The 18,136-nt window shown below is 54.6% G+C and overlaps 1 protein-coding gene across 1 annotated transcript; it reads left to right on the top strand.

Annotated features, from left to right (window-relative positions):
• The first annotated feature begins 310 nt into the window (after positions 1-310).
• Positions 311-16,160, top strand: ELAVL3 (ELAV like RNA binding protein 3). Its single transcript, XM_061149267.1, has 7 exons — positions 311-669; positions 7,742-7,961; positions 8,329-8,432; positions 11,908-12,061; positions 12,235-12,460; positions 13,290-13,328; positions 15,355-16,160. Exons 1-7 carry the CDS (start codon positions 661-663, stop codon positions 15,683-15,685), a joined length of 1,083 nt encoding a protein of 360 aa, XP_061005250.1. The 5' UTR covers positions 311-660; the 3' UTR covers positions 15,686-16,160.
• The last annotated feature ends 1,976 nt before the right edge of the window (positions 16,161-18,136 follow it).

Below are 18,136 nucleotides of genomic sequence, written 5' to 3'. Positions count from 1 at the left end.
GAAGTAAGATCCGCGAGGGCAAAAGGGCCCGAATCTGGCAATTGGAGCCCCCAAGTTGTGTGTGCTTTCTGTGTGTGCGAAGTCCTGGCCAGCGCGCGCTCGCTTCCACCTGCCGCGCCGTCGGGCGCCGCGAGGAGGCGGGGCTCGGTTGCCGCAGCCAATAAGCGACGCCGGCGCTAGCAGCTGCTGCTATAAAGGGCTGGGGGCGGCGGCGGCGCGGCCCAGAGCGCGGAGCGCGCAGCGAGGGCCGGAGGGAGGGAGGGAGGGCGGGCGAGGGGAGAGGACTGAACACCGGGGACCGGACCAGCCGGGCCGAGGGGCGGCGGCGAAAGGCAGAGCGCCGAGATCTCTGTCGGGAAGCGCAACCTCCCCGGGCCCCGCGGGGCCGCGCAGGGGGCGTTCTCAATCCCGCGCCCGCTCCCTGTTTCCATCCCCTGCTGCCCGCAGGCCACCCCGGGGCCCGGTTATCCGCGCTCGCGTACCCGGGCTCGGGCCCGTCCCCGGCCCTCGAGGGATCCGCTGCCCTCACCGAGACCTCTGCAGCGGCTGCACCAGAGGCCGCCCCGGCAGGACCCCGGCGTGAGCATCGAGCGCCCCCCAAAGAGTGCACGACCCCCGGAGCCGCCCTCAACACGGACCGCGCCCGCCGGGCACACAAGAATGGTCACTGTAGGTATTCCCCTGTCGCTGAGAGGGAACCTAGTCGGAGAGGGTTTAGGCACAGGCTCCGAGGAGATGGGGGGGGGGGGGGTAGGACCAGGCCTAGCTAGGCCCGGGTGGGGGGGTAGGACCGAGCCTCGGGGCCTAAGTGTGGGCAGAGCCGCGCCCAGAGTGCTGGGGGCGCTTAGAGTTTGGCTTGAGAGGCCTTGGTGAATCGACCTGTGTTTCGGAGGACATCCTACGGAGCCCTGGGGGCGGAATTGCCCCCTTCAGCAGGCCTGATGGGGGAGGGGCCGCGGCGGCGGAGGATGCCTCCTCCATCCAGGCCCGGACTCAGCAGGCCTCCCAGGCAAACGCAGGGCCCCAATCACTGGTGCTGGGCCAGGACCAGGCGGCAAGGAGTCCCCGAGAGCCCCAGGGAAGGGGTGGCGTCGGATCGCGCGCCCTGGGCCTCGACCGCACCCGGGAGCCGGGCATCTCGTCCTCGAGCCCGTCGACCTTGCGGCAAGCGGGGAGGGGAGAGGAGGGGGCGCGCCCGGAGGCCCCGCGGGCCCGCCGCCACCACCGCCGCGTCCCTTTGTTTCTCGGCGCTTCTTCGCGGGCCGTAGCCTCGCGCGGGCGCTTCAGGCTGCGGGGAGGGGGAGGGGAGAGAAGGGCCCGCGGGGGGGTTAATGCTCCGCCGCTCCTGAGCCCCCGCCTCCAGGGGATGGGGAAAGGGGCTCAAGCAGACCCCCCTAGACCAGGTCAAGGCGCCCCACCCTGCCAGAGCTCAGGGCCGCGGGGTGACCTTGAACGCGCCCGCCGGCCCGCCCGCCGGCGCCCGTCGCCCAGCGCCGGTGCTTTCAGCAGCCGCCGAGCTGGTCAGCTCCCGAGCGCCCAGCCACGCCCGGCCACGCCCTTTCTTACCACGCCCCTGCCCCGCCCATCTAGACCCCGCCCCCGGGGCCCCAGGGGCCCGGCCTCGCCCGAGCCCTCGGATTTCCACTCCACTCGGCAGCCCGGGCGTATCCCGGGGGCGGGGCTGGCCAATTTTAGCCCCACCCCGGCTCCACCCCCGCCCCCGCCGCGCGACTCTGCTCCCCGCGCCGCCGAGCGTCCTTTGTCTGGTCCCAGCGCCCGGGCCTCCTTCTTTCGCTCTTTCTGTCTCTCAGGTCTCTGCGTGTGTGTCTCTGTACCCTGTATCTCTTTCCGGACCTCTTTTTCGAGTAGTAGCGAGCATAATGGGTAGGGGGATGTTTAGCACTCCCTCCATACCTGGGCCTCTCCCCGTCCAGACCTTGAGACCCACCCACCTGGCTCTGAGAAAGGAGGCCTGAGAGAGGCCACCCTTTTCTGCTGTGTGATCTCAGGCCAGCTCCTTTCCCTCGCTGTCTCACGCTCCTCACCCAGGTCTAGGAACGCGAGTGAGGCCTCCTGAGGACCCTCAGCACCCCCAGAACAGCCCAGCATACATTGCTCTCATCTCTGCCCCCATTTGAAAAAGGGAAGCTGATGCACAAAGGGGAGAACGTGTGGTCAGAGGTCACACAAGGGCCTTGGAGCCCTCGGAGTCCTGGTCACTCTGATGGAAAGCACTCAGGCAGAGACCCACCACTGAGACAGGCTGGGAGGAAGTCAGAGGATGAGTTGAGACGGTGATGGCCCTGCAGGAAGGGAGAAGGACCCAGAAGTAGGAGGCTCACTTAGCACCACGTGGTGGTCCAGCCTTACCATGCATAGCCATTCAATGCCCTATTGTCATGGGTGCCTAAGCATCTGTCACTGTGACTAGGACCAGGGGCACAGCTGGAGGCCAAGGGGATCTGACACAGCAAAATGATCTCAGGTGTGTTCACTGCAAAAATCCATATGTCAGATGTTTGTATGATGGTACAAAAGAGTTGGAGGAAGAGAGAGAGGGAAGGGGAGACAGAGAAGGGTTCAGAGGGGAAAGAAGGATGGAGGGGAGAGACTCGGACAGAGGAGAAGAGAAACAGGAAAAGTAGCAGAAGGAGGGAAAGACCCAGAGGAAGAGCCAGAGAGAGTGTGGGTGGGAGTGGGGGGTAGTTTCCCACTTGCTTCGTCTTTAATCTGCCTTCCTCCCTCTGACTTCACCTCTCCATCCCTGTCCTGGGACAGTCCTTAGCCCTCAGGAGACCTCACAGGTCTCCGTGATCCCTGTGTCATCCTGGGCCATGCATTTGCTGTGGGCTGAAGCCCGAGAGGGTGTGGCCTCCACCAATCCGATCCCCATTAGCAGCTCAGCCGGCTCAGCCTCAGAGGAAATGCGACACTGATCCCTTTAAGCTCTGGCACAGATGCGAGGGAGATGGGGTGGGGGGAGGTTGAGACTAGCAGGCTGGGCTTCAAGATCCCTAGTGGGAACCCCCCAATCTCCTCTTAGCATTCAGGGAGGTGGAGAACCAGTAACCTTGTAGGCTCCAGGGTCATCAGATCAAGAAATCAAACCCGAAAACCATCCCTGCCACTTGCTTGTCATCCTCGGCAAGTCACAGTTTCCTTTCACCCTAAATTTTTCCATTTGAAAAATGGAGGTGCTCTCCAGCTTTCAGCATGATTGTGGAAAAGCAATGAAAATAATACATGTTCAGTGCACATAGTAGGGCTTCCAAAGCTGGAGTCTGATGTGTCTTGCGTACTATGTCCTCCTTTTGGGGGCTTCCATAGACATCATCAACTGATCACAGAATTCTAGCTTGCTAAACCCAGACATAAATTCAGACTCCAGCTCTCCATACATGGGGGACCTCTGTAGCATATTTTCAGTGGTTGGACAAAGGCCCAGAGAGGCAGCATGAGTGTCAAAGGACACACAGTGAGGAGGGTGGAAGCAGCAGCTTGGTGGCAGGTAGTAAATAACTTGTTGAGTTGAATGAGTAGACTCGGCCAACAGAGTAGGTTTAAACGTAGTGATGCCCAGGGCTTGGTGTTGAGTGGGTGCTCGGCTTTGCTTTGTTATTATTATCTTTATTATTGGCCATTTCACTAAGAGAGTGGACTCTGGAGTCTATACCCTGGATTTGAATTCTTGGTCTACTTTTTGCGTGCTACCCGACATTGTTTCAATGCCTTCTCCTTCAATGAGACTCAGCTTTCTCACCTGTCATCTGTTAAATGATGAAAAGAGCTCCATAACATTCAATGTTGGGAGAACTGCCTGGGAATTTTCACATAGAGAATGTTGTCTGGCACCTAGCAGGCCCTCAACTCATGGCTATGTTATTAGTCAAGTGTTGTTTTAAGACCAGGATGCTGATATGTGGAGTGTACGTTATTGCTTTCTTTCAGGAGCCTGCGGCAGACATTGCTAATCAACCCAGTCTGTGTTCCTGGTGAGCCTGGATGTGGCTTCAGAATAATCCTCCAGGGAATTCCCCAGTGGTCCGGAGGTTAGGATTCCATGCTCTCTCTGCTGAGGACCCGGGTTTAATCCCCCATCGTGGAACTAACATCCCATAGCTTCATGATGCAGCCAAGAATGGAAAAAAATAAAATCAAAGAATAATTCTCCAGGCAGATCTCCCAGACAGCCACTCCCAGCCAATTGGAGCTGCAGGGCAGTTGACCCTCTGAGCCATCCTTTAAATAAGAATAAATGACAAGGAAGCAGAGGCCCAAAGAAGAGCTAAGATTGTCCCTGAGGACATACAGCCATATGGTGGCAGAGCTGCCCCCAGTATACTGGCCAGTCATTAAAAACAGCTCTGAAGTCCAACATACCCAGGTTTGAAATCAAGTTCTCCATTTCTATCATGCAGTGTCTCTGAGTTCTTTCCCGGGTACCTGACACGGGAGGTTTCAGTGGAGTGGGATGATTATTAACAGCAGGACTGGTGGACAGGACAAGCCTGCTTCCACTTCCCATGACCGTGTATATGGCAGACATAGCCAACTGATCCCAGAATGCTTTCAGCTGCACCCACGATCAGCTTTAGATTGTTCTCCAGTCACTATACTGGTAGTTTGCTGGAGTTTTGAACAGAATGGAACAGAGGTCCAGAAGTGTGAAGCAGCATACCTAAGGACACAGCTGGAAAATGTGAGCCAGCACTAGGCTTCGTTGGCAGTAGAAGTCGGAACTACAGACTTCTAATCATTAAAGCTCATGTGCAAATCCCTGGTTCACCATTTAGGGACTGCATGATCTTGGTAATTTTTTTAACATCTTTGAACCTCACTCTCCTCATCTGTTGTCTTAGTCAGCTCAGGCTGACTAAAATACCATTAACTGGGTGGCTTAAACAACAGACATTTATTTCTCATAGTTCTGGAGGCTGAGAAGTCCAAGATCGAGGTGTGAGCTGATTTGGTTTTGTGGTGAGGGCCAGCTTGCTGGTTTGCAGATGGTTATATTATCACTGTCTTCATATGGTGGAGAGAGATCATCTGTCCCTTTTTATAAGGTTCCATCCTCATGACCTAATTACCTCCCAAATGCCCTGCCTCCAAATACGATCTCACTGGGGATAAGGGTTTCAACATATGAATTTGGAGGGACAAAAGCATTTAGTCCATATGCATGCATACCAAGTCGCTTCATTCGTGTCCAACTCTTTGCAACTCTATGGACCATAACCCGTCAGGCTTCTCTGTCCATGGGATTTTCCAGGCAAGAATATTGGAGTGGGTTGCCCTGCCCTCCTCCAGCGGATCTTCCCAACCCAGGGGTGAAACCGCCATCTCTTATTCTCCTGCATTGGCAGGCAGGTTCTTTACCACTGGTGCCCTCTGGAAAGCCCATTTAGTCCACAGTATCTCTCTCTCTCTTTTTTTTTTTTTCTGTAGCATCTCTTAAGAAGGCTTCCCAGGTGGCTCAGTGGTAAAGAACCTGCCTGCCAATGCAGGAGACACAGGTTCAATCCCTGAGCCAGGAAGATCCCCTGGAAAAGGAAATGGCAACCCACTCCAGTTTTCTTTCCTGGGAAATCCCACAGATGGAGGAGCCTGGTTGGCTACAGTCCATGTGATTCAAAAGAGTCAGATAAGATTTAGCACCTAAACATTTCTTAAGCTGAGGAAATAAAACCCTCTTCTTTCCAGAGTTGTGAATAAGAAAAAAAAAAAAAATTGCTTGTAGAGGGCCTTGCTCTGTGCCTAGTACACAGTATGCCTGAAATTTGGGAACAACTATGGTTATATTTTGGGGCAGGGATGACTGAGATGATGTGAACCTGCTGGCTCTTTCTAATTCCATCACCACAATAGACATTGCTAATCAATCACAAATGGTCTTTCCTCCTAAAACTGAATGTGGCTTTAAATCCTTCTTAATTCATCCCTCTAGGAAGACTCTACCAATCTATTCGGGTTTCTAGGTGAGGGCAACCTATTCACCAGCTGTGCCATAGGAGAAAACCTAAGGAAATGCTGGCTATTTTCCTTTCTCATGCCCATGACAGACAATACCAACCAATCCCAGCACTGTTTCCTTCTGAGCCCAGATGTGGCTTTAAAATTCTTCTCTACATGACTCTTAAGATAGCCATGGCTAATTTTTTGAATTTTCAGCAAAGTGAGTCAGAGGCCCCCAAGAGAATAAGGAGTATATCCAAGGACACAAAACAAGGAGTTGGAGCTGGTACCTGACATCATAGAGAATGGTAGAGGGTGGTCTTCAGGCGCAGACAGGTCTGTATTTGCATTCCAAATGCTGTGTGACTTCAATAAGTTCCTTAACATCTCTGAGCCCCATATTCCTTGTCATAGCGTAATTAACTTCTACGGAGCTGTTGCATGGATCAAAAAACATGGTGTCCCACTCCTTGTGACCCCATGGACTGTAGCCCACCAGATTCCTCTGTCCATGGGATTCTCCAGGAAGAATACTGCATTGGGTAGTATTCTCCCCACAGTGCTGGGATTGGTTAGAATACCAATCTGTCATGGGCATGAGAAGGGAAAGTAGCCAGCATTTCCTTAGGTCTTCTCCTATGGCACAGTTGGTGAATAGGTTGCCCTCACCTAGAAATCCAAATAGATTGGTAGAGTCTTCCTTATATATGGACTTTTTTCAGGTAAAAGATTCCCTTCTCCAGGGGATCTTCCCAACCCAGGAGTTGAACCAGGGTTTCCTGCATTGCAGGCAGATTCTTTACCATCTGAGCCACCAGTGAAGCCCATTCTTGAAGAGGTTAAAAATCCCAAAGAACCATAAAAAAATGTGGCAAATCAAATCAAACAATGTATATAAACAAAACTGCAACATGACCAAGTTTAGTTTAGCTTAGGAAAGTTGACTTAATATTAGAGAATCAATTAATGCAATTCATGATTGTAATAGAGTAAAGCAAAAAAATCATTTCAATAGATGTAGAAAAAGATAGTCAATAAAATTCAATATCCATTCCTTAAAAATATATCTTGTTAGGATACTAGGAATAAAATTAAACATTCTTAACTTGATGAAGGTCATCTACCAAAAAACCTATAGTAAAGATCATATTTAGCTGTGAAATATTTACAGCATTTCCTTTAATGTTTCAAGAATAAAAAAGCCACTATCACAAGGTAGCCCCTGCAATAAGACAAGAAAAATAAATAATAGGTATAGATTGGTGATAAAGAAAAGTATCATTATTTGCAGATGTTATTATATTATACATAAAAAAATCCAAAATGGCTCAGTGGAAAAACAGGTGGGGGGCGTATAAATGCCCAGTGGGAAAATTATGCATGAAGCAAAAGAAATATTAACATATTTGGATAGGACTTGCCTTTGGTGGGAAGAGCAAAGTACGAAGTCAGGAATGGTATTGTGAGGGTTTCAAAGCTAGTTAAAAAGGTTGCAATTTTAATTCTGAATACCAAAGTATTCGTTTCATTATTCTAAAAATGTAGATTGGTTTTAGACAAACAGGCAAGCATACATGCAAAAGGGCATATATGGCATTTATATATGGACTTTTTCCAGGTAAAATCACATATAAAATGCTTTGCCCAGTGCTCAAGGAATGGGAGGGGCTGTGAGAATAATACCTTATCCCCTCTGAATGTTCAAGCCTATGTCAGACATGACACATCTGTCACCACAAACCCTGGTGTGGGGACGGCGCCATGAGTGGGTGTGGCCTGTTGTCTCCAGCAGATACTCGGCGCCATGGAGTCTCAGGTGGCAGGGGGCCCGGCCGGCCCGGCCCTGCCCAACGGGCCACTCCTTGGTACAAACGGAGCCACTGATGACAGCAAGACCAACCTCATTGTCAACTACTTGCCCCAGAATATGACCCAGGATGAGTTCAAGAGTCTCTTCGGCAGCATTGGTGACATCGAGTCCTGCAAGTTGGTTCGGGACAAGATCACAGGTGTGGCTTCTGGCGGGCAGGGGTAGCCACAGAAGTACATGTGTGGTGTGGAGCCAGAGGTGACCCCGGGTGGGAGGTGATGAGAGCAGGTGGGACCCTCGTGGAGTCTGAGGTATGATGGGGAGCCAGGTGTGAACCCAAGTAGCAGCAGGTGGGACCTTGGTGGAGTGTGAAGTATGATGGGGAGACAGATGCAACCCTAGGTGGGATACTGGAGGGGTCTGAGGTGTCCTGGGGATAGGGTGGTACACTGGGGGAATAAATAAGGGTGGAATCCTGGTTCTCATAACCGTGATGGGGGTGGTCAGCCTCTCAGGCCTGGGTCTGGGAGGACCCTGGCAGGTCACTGTCCTGGTCCTGCCTGCAGGGCAGAGCCTCGGCTACGGGTTTGTGAACTACTCTGACCCCAACGATGCAGACAAAGCCATCAACACCCTCAACGGCCTCAAACTGCAGACGAAGACCATCAAGGTCAGCGCCCTCGTTCCTGTGACTCCCCACCTTGGCTGTGCCCATTTCCTCTTTATTACCACCCACCTGAACTGACCCTTCCACTGCCACCCAACCCTCTCAGCCGTACCCTCCCCACATGTCCATTCCCCTTATGGCCACCCATCTTCCCCTATAGCTCATCCCCTAAGGGGTTCAAATCATTCCCCAAAGGCTTTCCGGCTGGGGCCCCAGAGCCAATGACTGCCTCTCTGAATCTCTGTTTCCTCACCTGTTGATGGGGAGATGATCAACCCCACATTCTCTGGCAACTCAAGGAGTCAGCCAGGCCCTGGAGGTACCCACCCCCTCAGCTGTAGGAGAGAGTGACCAGGGTCTGGTGTGCAGCCCCCTCCCTGCCTTTGTTATGGAAATGGGGGAGAGGGGGGGCCCATCTGCCATCTGGAGCCTAACTAGGGTCTGGGAGGGTGGGATTAGGGGTGGGCCCTTCCCCCACCTTTGTGCAGTGCCCCTCCCCCTCCATGACCTCCCCTCTCAGCAGCTGCAGCTGGGACCCTGCGAGCCCAAGTTCCCTGGGAAGGGGGGGTGGGAATCACCATGGAAACCCCCTCTCCGGGTTTGCCTGGGGGTGTCTGGGCTCCGCCCCACAAATCTGCTTCTGAATCCTGAGGGAGGGTAGGCTGGGGAGGATGCCCATCTGGACCCCAGTTTGCCATAAAAACAGAGGTGCTGGAATCTCTTCCTCTCCCTGATGTGGAGGCTGACAAGGGTCTGATGGGTCCCTCTGTGGCCAAGTAGACCCAGAAGCCCCCAGGTTGTGAGGATGGACCCAGTGATGAACTGTATAACCCGGAGGGATACTGTATGCAGGTGATGTGGCATGTGTGTGTGATGTGTGGCACCCTAGGCTGTAAGACATGGTATTTGTGGGACCCCATGGCTATGTAAGTGGCTGTTATCATGTGGGTCTGGCTGTTATAGACTCGGGTTGTGTTACTATGTGTCTCTGAGGACAGGGTGTTTTTTTGGTAGGTGCTTTGTGACACATTGCAACTCTGGCTGTGACCTGGTGGGGCTGCGTGGGTGTGTCTTGCTGTGACAGGGTGTTTGTGTGTTATGGAGAAATTGTGTGGGTGTGTCTACCTGTGCCCCATTCGGGGTGGAATGTGTGTGACACTGAGGGCTTGTGCAGCGGTGTGACAGGTGTGTGGTTGGTTCTGTGATGCTCCCTGTAATTACCCTGGAGTTCCATGAATGTGGCAATGACCTTGTGTCCCCCTCCAAGTGGTGTAGTCCCCGGAGCTGTGCAGTGGGTATCCCAGGGAGGCCGTGTGTGTGTATGTGTGTGCGCGCATGCCTGGGTGGCTGTGGTGTTTGGCTGGTCCTAACTAGGTGTTCCAGCAGGTTGTACCCCAAATATTTCCAGCCAGCCATCATGTGCCAAGCCCTGTCCTGGTCAAGGGGTGTAGGAGGAGCCCATACCCAGGTGAAGGACCTGGGTCAGCCCACGTCATGGAAGGATGGGAAAGGACCCTGAATGCCGACTCTGCCTTGGATGACCCCTGACCCCCAAACCCACCCAGGAGCTCAGCGTCCCTTCCCCTGTCCCCCAGCTCCAATCCATCAACAAGTCGACATCCCTAAAAAAAGGCACAGCCCCTAGGGTGGGGAAGAGTGGAAGCCATCAAATACATTGCCATGAGTTTTCATTGTTATTACAGAAATAATAGCAGCTGTGGTGTTTGTCCTTTAGTTTTCTGGAGGACCCCAGGTGTGCACAATCACATCAATTGAATCCCCCTGCCCCCACCCTAAAAGCAATACACCCTTGGCCCAATTTACTCATTTTTTAATTAGTGACTTCTAGTGAAGTAATATGCCCTCGCAACTCACCTCCCTAAACAAAAGCTGGACCCTTGACAATGACCTCCTCTACCCAGAGGTTAATTCAGAAGAAACAGAAAGATAGACATCAGCAGAAGTAAGGGAGGAAGGAGCTTATCCTACCACCCCCTGCCCCCGATAGCTCTAGCTCACCCTGTTAGCGTTTAGGGGTGGGCCCTCTAGACCATGTTTCCAGGACATTGATAAACACACAATGAGATGGGGTCACACAATAGTCACTGCTCTATAAATGGACTTTTCTTTCCCCCACTTTACAATACTCACCACTGTTTCAGGGAAATAAATATACACGTCCACCATTTTTCAAACAGTTGCAGAGAGTTTCATTGTTGGGCTGGACCACAATTAATGAATCGAAGGGTCATAGGGAAATGTGTCTATTTCATAACTGAGAGAAGGGTTTTGAAAGAGGAACGGGGCTAAGGGTGGAGGACCAAACGCAGATGGGAAAGGACCAGGAGGATATTTCAAATGAGGCATGGAGGAGAAGAAAGACGAGGAAGAGAGTTGGAAGCACAGGGAACAGCAAGCGGAAAGGCCCTGAGGGTGGAGCAAACCTAGTGTTTGGGGAACGTGGCTGGAGGCCTGTGTGCCTGGAATAGAGATGTTGAGGGGGACAGTGGGCTGAAATGAGGAGGGTGGTGGTGATGGGTCAGGTCATGCAAGGCCCTGTGGGCTGTGAGAAGCACTTGAACTCTGAGGACAGTGGAAGACACAGGATTCTAAGCAGAGGGATGTGACCTGGTTCAGATGTTCACAGGTGCCCCCTGGCTGTTGTGGGAGGAACAGCCTGTGGCGGGTGGTGGAGTGGAGCAGGGAACCAGGGCGGAGCCTGCTACACTGGTCTGGATGAGCAACGGGAGGAAAATGGGGAGAAGTATGTGGATTCTGGATAAGGAGGAAGGTGGAGTCGATAGGATGATGGTGTTTAGACGTGGGTGTGATAGACATGTCAAGGACAACCCGAGGCTGGGGACCTGAGCACCTGGAACGACAGAACTGTCATTACTGAGTGAAGGCAAGTTGGGGTTGCTGAGTGTGACTCCCCCACCATGAAGCCTCCTCACAGGACACCTGGAGGCAGGTAGCACACAGGTGTGCCGTTCGGGGGCCAGTCCCAGTGCTGGCTCAGACATTTTGGAGCTGTCAGGGTTGAGCTGCAGGCTAAAGATCTAAGTGACCCTGAGGGTGCCCAGTGTAGTAGGGAAGAGACCAGCCGGCACCCCAGGTTCACTTTCCAAAGAAGTCAGATGTGTCGATGTTGATGGAATGTCCAGCCTGAGAGCATGAGCTAGAGACGCGAAGGTCTCCAAGGTCCCCAGGGAGACGCATGACCCCAGAGGCGCAGGTATTTGTCATCACTCTACGCAAGCCGAGCCGTGCCTGTTATCTTGGTCACAGCCACGTCCCCTGTCACCACACCCCGGTTGACTCCCGCCCACTGCCCATGGTGACTGACTACTCACGGTATTTGTTGAGTAAACGGATGAGGGATGTCTGTCGCTCAGCGGCAGTGTGGGTGTTGCCTCACTTTCCCCATCTGTGAAATGGATCTTGCCCTCAGCCCTGTCTGCCTGACCCCCTCCCCCAGGTATCCTATGCCAGACCCAGCTCTGCCTCTATCCGAGATGCGAACCTGTACGTCAGCGGGCTCCCCAAGACCATGAGCCAGAAAGAGATGGAGCAGCTCTTCTCCCAGTACGGCCGCATCATCACTTCTCGCATCCTGGTGGACCAGGTCACAGGTCAGGCTGCCGGGGAGGGCTCATCTGGCGGGGGCACGCAGGTCAGAGACACCCAGGTGGGACCAGAGTGGAGAAACAAATTGCAGCGAGGAGGGGGCGGGGGTCACACGGGAGGGGGCGGGGTCACACAGGAGGGGGCGGGGTCCCCATGAAGCCCTCCCGCCCCACTGCAGGCGTCTCTCGGGGAGTGGGATTCATCCGCTTTGACAAGAGGATCGAAGCCGAGGAGGCCATCAAAGGACTGAACGGGCAGAAGCCGCTGGGTGCGGCCGAGCCCATCACGGTCAAGTTTGCCAACAACCCGAGTCAGAAGACGGGCCAGGCCCTGCTCACCCACCTCTACCAGTCGTCAGCCCGGCGCTACGCAGGCCCCCTGCACCATCAGACACAGCGCTTCCGGTGAGCCCCCTGCCGCTCCCTGCCCCCTAGATACCCCAGACCCCCAGAACCAGGGTGCCCTAGGCTTGTAGCTGCCCTCCTTAAGCCCCATTCCTGCACAGTGGAGAGACACCAGGACGGCGCCCACACTCGGGCTGCTGAGGGCAGAAAAGAGGAAATGTGGGGGCCTGTCGTGTCTTGAGGCCAGGCCCTTGTACACGGCAGGCACTCAATGTGCACAGGCCACTATGAGTATTATTATTGGCGTCAAAAGGTCTAGAACCACCCGATCAGGCCCGCCCCGGCTGCCCCCTCCCTTGGGCACATGGCTCCAGCTGCTGGTTCCACAGGGGCAGGCCACAGAGTGCTCCCTGGGGGGCAGGCACCCTTACTTTTTCTGCTCGGTGATGCCATGAGATCAGAACCCATCTTGTCCCTTGAGGGACAGAGGGTCCCCAGGGACCCTGAGGCTCAGAGAGGCTGTGTCACTTGCCTGACCCAGGCACTTTGGAGAAGAGACTTGAAACTTCCCCTCTAGGGACCCAAGAGCTGGAGTTGGGGGCAGGTGGGGGGAGGCCTGGAAGAGCAAGACTGGGTTTCCGGTGTGGGAGGGCGAGGATGCCAGTGAAGAGTGGGTAGCAGCAGGACAGGCAAGAGGCGGTGCCCGAGTGAGTGACCACGGTTCCGTGCCAGGCGGTGTCCAGCCGGGCGGGGAGCAAGCGGGCGGGGGCAGGGCCGGCAGCACGGCTGGACTACTGGGTGGGGGCGGGGAGGGCAGGCTGGCTGCCCAGTGTCACAGCCAGGGGGTGTGCCCAGAAGCCACCAGTGACCACCCCTTCTGCCTCCACAGGCTGGACAATTTGCTCAATATGGCCTACGGAGTCAAGAGGTAAGAGTGCCCCTGCCCCGCTGCCCCAGCCCCTCAGTATTCCCTCCTGGGACCTTTGCCCTGATGGAACCCTCCCCCACCTCACCCCCAGGACTGCCCATGTATGGGCATAGTGTGGCCATCAAGAGATCTGGGGGATATTGAGTCTACTAAGTGCCTAGAAAGGGCTACTGTGAAATTTGGACCGGAGGGCCTATCTGTGGCCTTCTGCATTCCACTGAAAGGCAGGCAGGGTTGCCTGGGTCACAGCTGTGCCCCCACTGGCCACTGTTGGTCATCTTTGCTGACGGTCACAGGATGCCGCCGCCTTTCTGCCTCTTAGCTGGCAAGGAACTTTGAGGCCCCTGCTATACTGTACACATCCCTGATCCTCTGAAGGTCCCTGCATCTATAGCATCAAGACTGAGCACATGCTGAGTGTCAGGAGCGTGGCTTGGGGCTGGGGACCCAGCAAGTCCCAGTCAGACTTGGCCCTGGTGGCCCTGGTGGAAATGAAATGACACTGAGCTTGATGCTTGGCACACAGTGTGGGCTCGCTTGGTAAAAGGCCGCAGTTCTTATTATTATTGTTAATATTATTACTTATTTCAGTCCTCTGGGGAAGGAGACAGATGAACAGTGATCTGGGAGGTGAAGAGGGTGGGAGACAGGTTGATGGGCATCCAATGGAGACATCACTCAGGGCCAGAAGAGAATCAGGGTTCCTGGCAGCAGAGATGGCTTTGCAAAGTCCAGGAGGAGAGAATGAGCCCAGCAATCATATAAACAGCTAAGGCCCTTGGTGTCCTGGGTCCTGAGGTGTAGAGGAGCCTCAGGAAGGCAGGGAGCCAGCGCAGAACGTGGTGAAGCCAGTTCTGCCCCTTCCTCTGTTCTTTCACTCCACACACCCCTCCCAAGGACTGACTGGTGCTGGGAACTGTTCTGGGCCTGGACGCGGAGGGAACAGAAACTTGCAGGGAAGATGGAGCTGAGAATAAATATCTGATTTAAATAGGAAAAGGCCTGAGGACTTCCCTGGTGGTCCAGTGGTTAAGACTCTGAGCTTCCACTGCAGAGGGAACATGTTCAATCCCTGGTCGGAGAACTGAAATCCTGCATGCCTCGAGGTGCAGCCAAAAAAAACCCAAAAAACATACATACGTACATGTGTACCTACTAAGTCACTTCAGTTGTGTCTGACTCTTAGTGACCCCATGGCCTGTAGCCCGCCAGGCTCCTCTGTCCATGGGATTCTCCAGATAAGAATACTGGAGTGGGTTGCCATGCTCTTCTCCAGGGGATCTTCCCGACCCAGGGATCGAACCCAGGTCTCTTATGTCCCCTGCATTGGCAGGTGGGTTCTTTACCACTAGCACCACCTGGGAAGCCCATCTATGTGCATACATATGTACGTAAGTAGGAAAAGGCTGAGAGGGCCAGAGGGAGGCGGTGACCACTGTGAGAGTCAGAGGAAGCCACCCCAGGAGGTGACATCTGAGCGGAGACCTGAATAACCAGCAGGGGACACGTAAAGGCCACACTCGCACCCTGGTTCCAGCACTGCCCTTCCGGGTGGGCCTCCTCCTGGCAGGATAGCCAGTGTGGCGAAAGAGGTGGCGTTGCCAAGGGTGAGGTCGGGGTGGTGTCTGAGTGGGTGGTGAGGACAGGAATTGGGTGGGAAGAAATGCCAAGGGGAGGGTGGTAGCCAGGCGAAGGGGAAGGGGCTGAGGACCAGGTGGGGTCCAAGGTCATAGGCTCAGGAGGTGGGTTGGGGCTCAGGGAAGGATCATGGGTGAGGACCTAATGTTCAGAGAGGGTCAGAGGTCAGGACAGGGCTTCAGGTCAGGGTAGAGATGGGGGGCTGGTGGCTCAGAGTGTGAGGTTTGAGGTGGATGGGATCTCAGATGGAGGTCACAGGGCCAATGCAGGGGTCACACAGTCCCGAGGTCACTGCACAGTCAGAGGTCAAGAGGGGTCAGGGGGCATGCCGGGGGTCAGGGCAGAGCCCGCGTGACCCCCAAAGTAGTCCCCTGTCGCTCATCGCCAGGTTCTCACCCATCGCCATCGATGGCATGAGCGGCCTTGCGGGCGTGGGCCTGTCGGGGGGTGCAGCAGGCGCCGGCTGGTGCATCTTCGTGTACAACCTGTCTCCGGAAGCGGACGAGAGCGTTCTGTGGCAGCTGTTCGGGCCCTTCGGGGCGGTCACCAACGTCAAGGTCATCCGTGACTTCACCACCAACAAGTGCAAGGGCTTTGGCTTCGTCACCATGACCAACTACGACGAGGCGGCCATGGCCATCGCCAGCCTCAATGGCTACCGCCTGGGCGAGCGCGTGCTGCAGGTGTCCTTCAAGACCAGCAAACAGCACAAGGCCTGAGGCGCCGCCGCCCTCCCCACCCTCCCCGGGCAGCAGAGACAGAGAGAGAGAGAGAGAGAGACAGGGGGCCCGAGAGAGACAGCGCAGGCAGACCACGGACGGCACGAGGGCCCTGCGTCCCTGCAGAAGCCACAGGGTGAGCACTTGGTGGGAGGGTCTGCAGGGAATGGGGGGTGCCTGGGGCCCCCTCCCCCACCCTAACGCCCCTCCCCCCTAGGCTGGGCTGTTCACTCTCTCCTCTTGGTTTCGTTCATGGTGAAGGTTTTTGTTTCCTTTTTCGGCTAAAATGAAAGCAGAGATGTGCCCCTAGCCCACCACTCAACCACCCTCCACGGATGGCTTGGGGTGGGGGGCATTGGGGGTGCCCTCCCAGGCCCCCTTGCCCAGGCCTCCCCAGTTACCTAGGTGAGCCTGGTGGGGGGGGGAACAGGTTTAAAAATCCCCAAAAAAGTGAAACATGAGAGGGGTGTGGTCAGCCCTGGCCCAGAGCCCCTTGGTGTGGAATGTGAGGAGCAGGGGGAGGGGCCGGAAACAGAGACAAAATGAAAAAAAAAAAGGGGGGGGTGGGAGGGGAAGAAAAACTCTATTTTTGTAAAAAGGGAAAAAAGACCTCGTGGAGAATTTTTACTGGGGATTCTTGAACTTGAAAAAAAAAAAACCACAAAAAAAGACAAAAAAAAATATTTTGGCAGGTTATGTTTACCAACTGGGGCAGGGACAGGGATCAGGGCTTAGGAGCTGAGGGTCCTTGGGGCCACACAGAGAAACACAGCCACGCAAAGATCCACAGGGGCAGGCACATGTACACACCCCCAGGGACACACACAGCAGCAGAGGGACCCAGAGACACGCCTCAGGAAAACTCCTTGGCCCAATAAACACGGAAGAGCAAAGTATGGGGCCACACACTCATGGCCATGGTGGACTCGGATGTGGGCAAATGTGGCTAAGGGCGGAAGTGGCCACAGGTGGGTGTGGCCAAGGACAAATGTGGACACGTGAACATGGGAACATTACCCCATGTGCATGTGGAGACAGATTCATTCGGACATAAATCTAGACACCCGGGCATGGAGACACGTAGTCACAACACCCAGAGACACACAGACATGCCCACAGCATCGATCAGGCCCAGGTGAGCGGTCACAGCCCAGACCCCAGCCCAGTCCATAGCCCACTTCCTCCGTTAGCAAGGCCGGCTGGCCCCACCCCACCCCCGACACTCCAGCCCCACTGGCCCCGCCCCAGGTTCTCTGCAGAGATCTCTCCTGGCTCCTCAGTGGTCCCTGCTGCCCACGATCACAGGCGTGCACACACAGCGTCCATGCATCCAGACACAGGATACCTCGTTACCCTTTTGGCATCACGGTGGGCTGGAGGCAGCCCCCCCCACAACACTTGAGGCCAAAGGAACCCCCACCCCCGACCCTGGGGCTGAGCCTCCCTGGGCCAAGGCCCTGGCCCACAAGGCCAAGGGGGGGGCTGGGCCCTGAGCCTCCCCGCTCCAGAGCCTCCCCCAGCAGCAAGCGCCCACCACTCTCCTGGACAGGCCCAGGGTGGATTGGCCCCGGGGCCCAGCCCCACCTTCTCTTCCCGTCCACTTGTCACCCCCTTTCAGTTTGTTGGGTTTTTCTGTCTTTCCAGATCAGTGAGGGCAGTGGACGCAGCAGCCCCCATCCCGAGCCCCAGCCTCGGCTTCTGTCTGGACTTTTCCATCCTCCTAGTTTTCATTCTTTGTTTAAAAAAAAAAAAAAATCCAACAGAAGCCAAAGGCCGGAGCCCCCGGGAGCCCTCGCAGCCCCTCACCCCCACAGTGGGCCCAGTCAGAACCGAGAATGGCAAACCCCAGTTTCAGCCCCTCCTCCGGTGTCCCTGCGTTTGGTGTCTGGCCTTGGCCCCATCTGACTGCCCAGCTCTCTCTCCCCCACCCCTCCCGGTGTTGTTATTAAACGTCTGTGGAGCTTCTGCTGCAAGGAACAAAAAGAAAAAAAAAAAAATCAAAAAAGCGACAAAAAAACACAAACAGAAGAGGAAAAAAGCGACAAAAAAAAAAAAAAAAAGGAAGAGAAAAAAAACCACACACACAGAAGAGATTTTAAAAAAAAAAAGAAAAAAAAAAAGACATAAACTGGCACCAGTTAACTTTCTTGTACTTTTTTGCCGAATTGAGCTTCTTGTAGTTTTAACTTATTGCTATGTTAACTATTTATCCTTGTTGCCCTGTAAGGACATTTGTGTATATTTCTGTTCCTTCATCCAGTTTGCAAGTTTAAAGGAACCACGATGTTCTCTTTGTTTCTTTAAGTTTTGCCGAGACGTGGTTATGCCTAATTTATTTATAAAAGGGGAAGTGGAATCATTAAAGTAATAATAATTATTAATAACAGTAATGGTAGCCGAGCGGCGCCCCGTGGGGGGGGTCTGTGCTCTGCGGGGAGGTCCCTGCAGCCA

Source organism: Dama dama, chromosome 9 (assembly GCF_033118175.1).
Source record: "Dama dama isolate Ldn47 chromosome 9, ASM3311817v1, whole genome shotgun sequence".
NCBI classification, from domain to species: Eukaryota; Metazoa; Chordata; class Mammalia; order Artiodactyla; family Cervidae; genus Dama; species Dama dama.
Note: the sequence above shows the minus strand (reverse complement) of the source record. Positions and strands in the feature narration are given on the sequence as shown.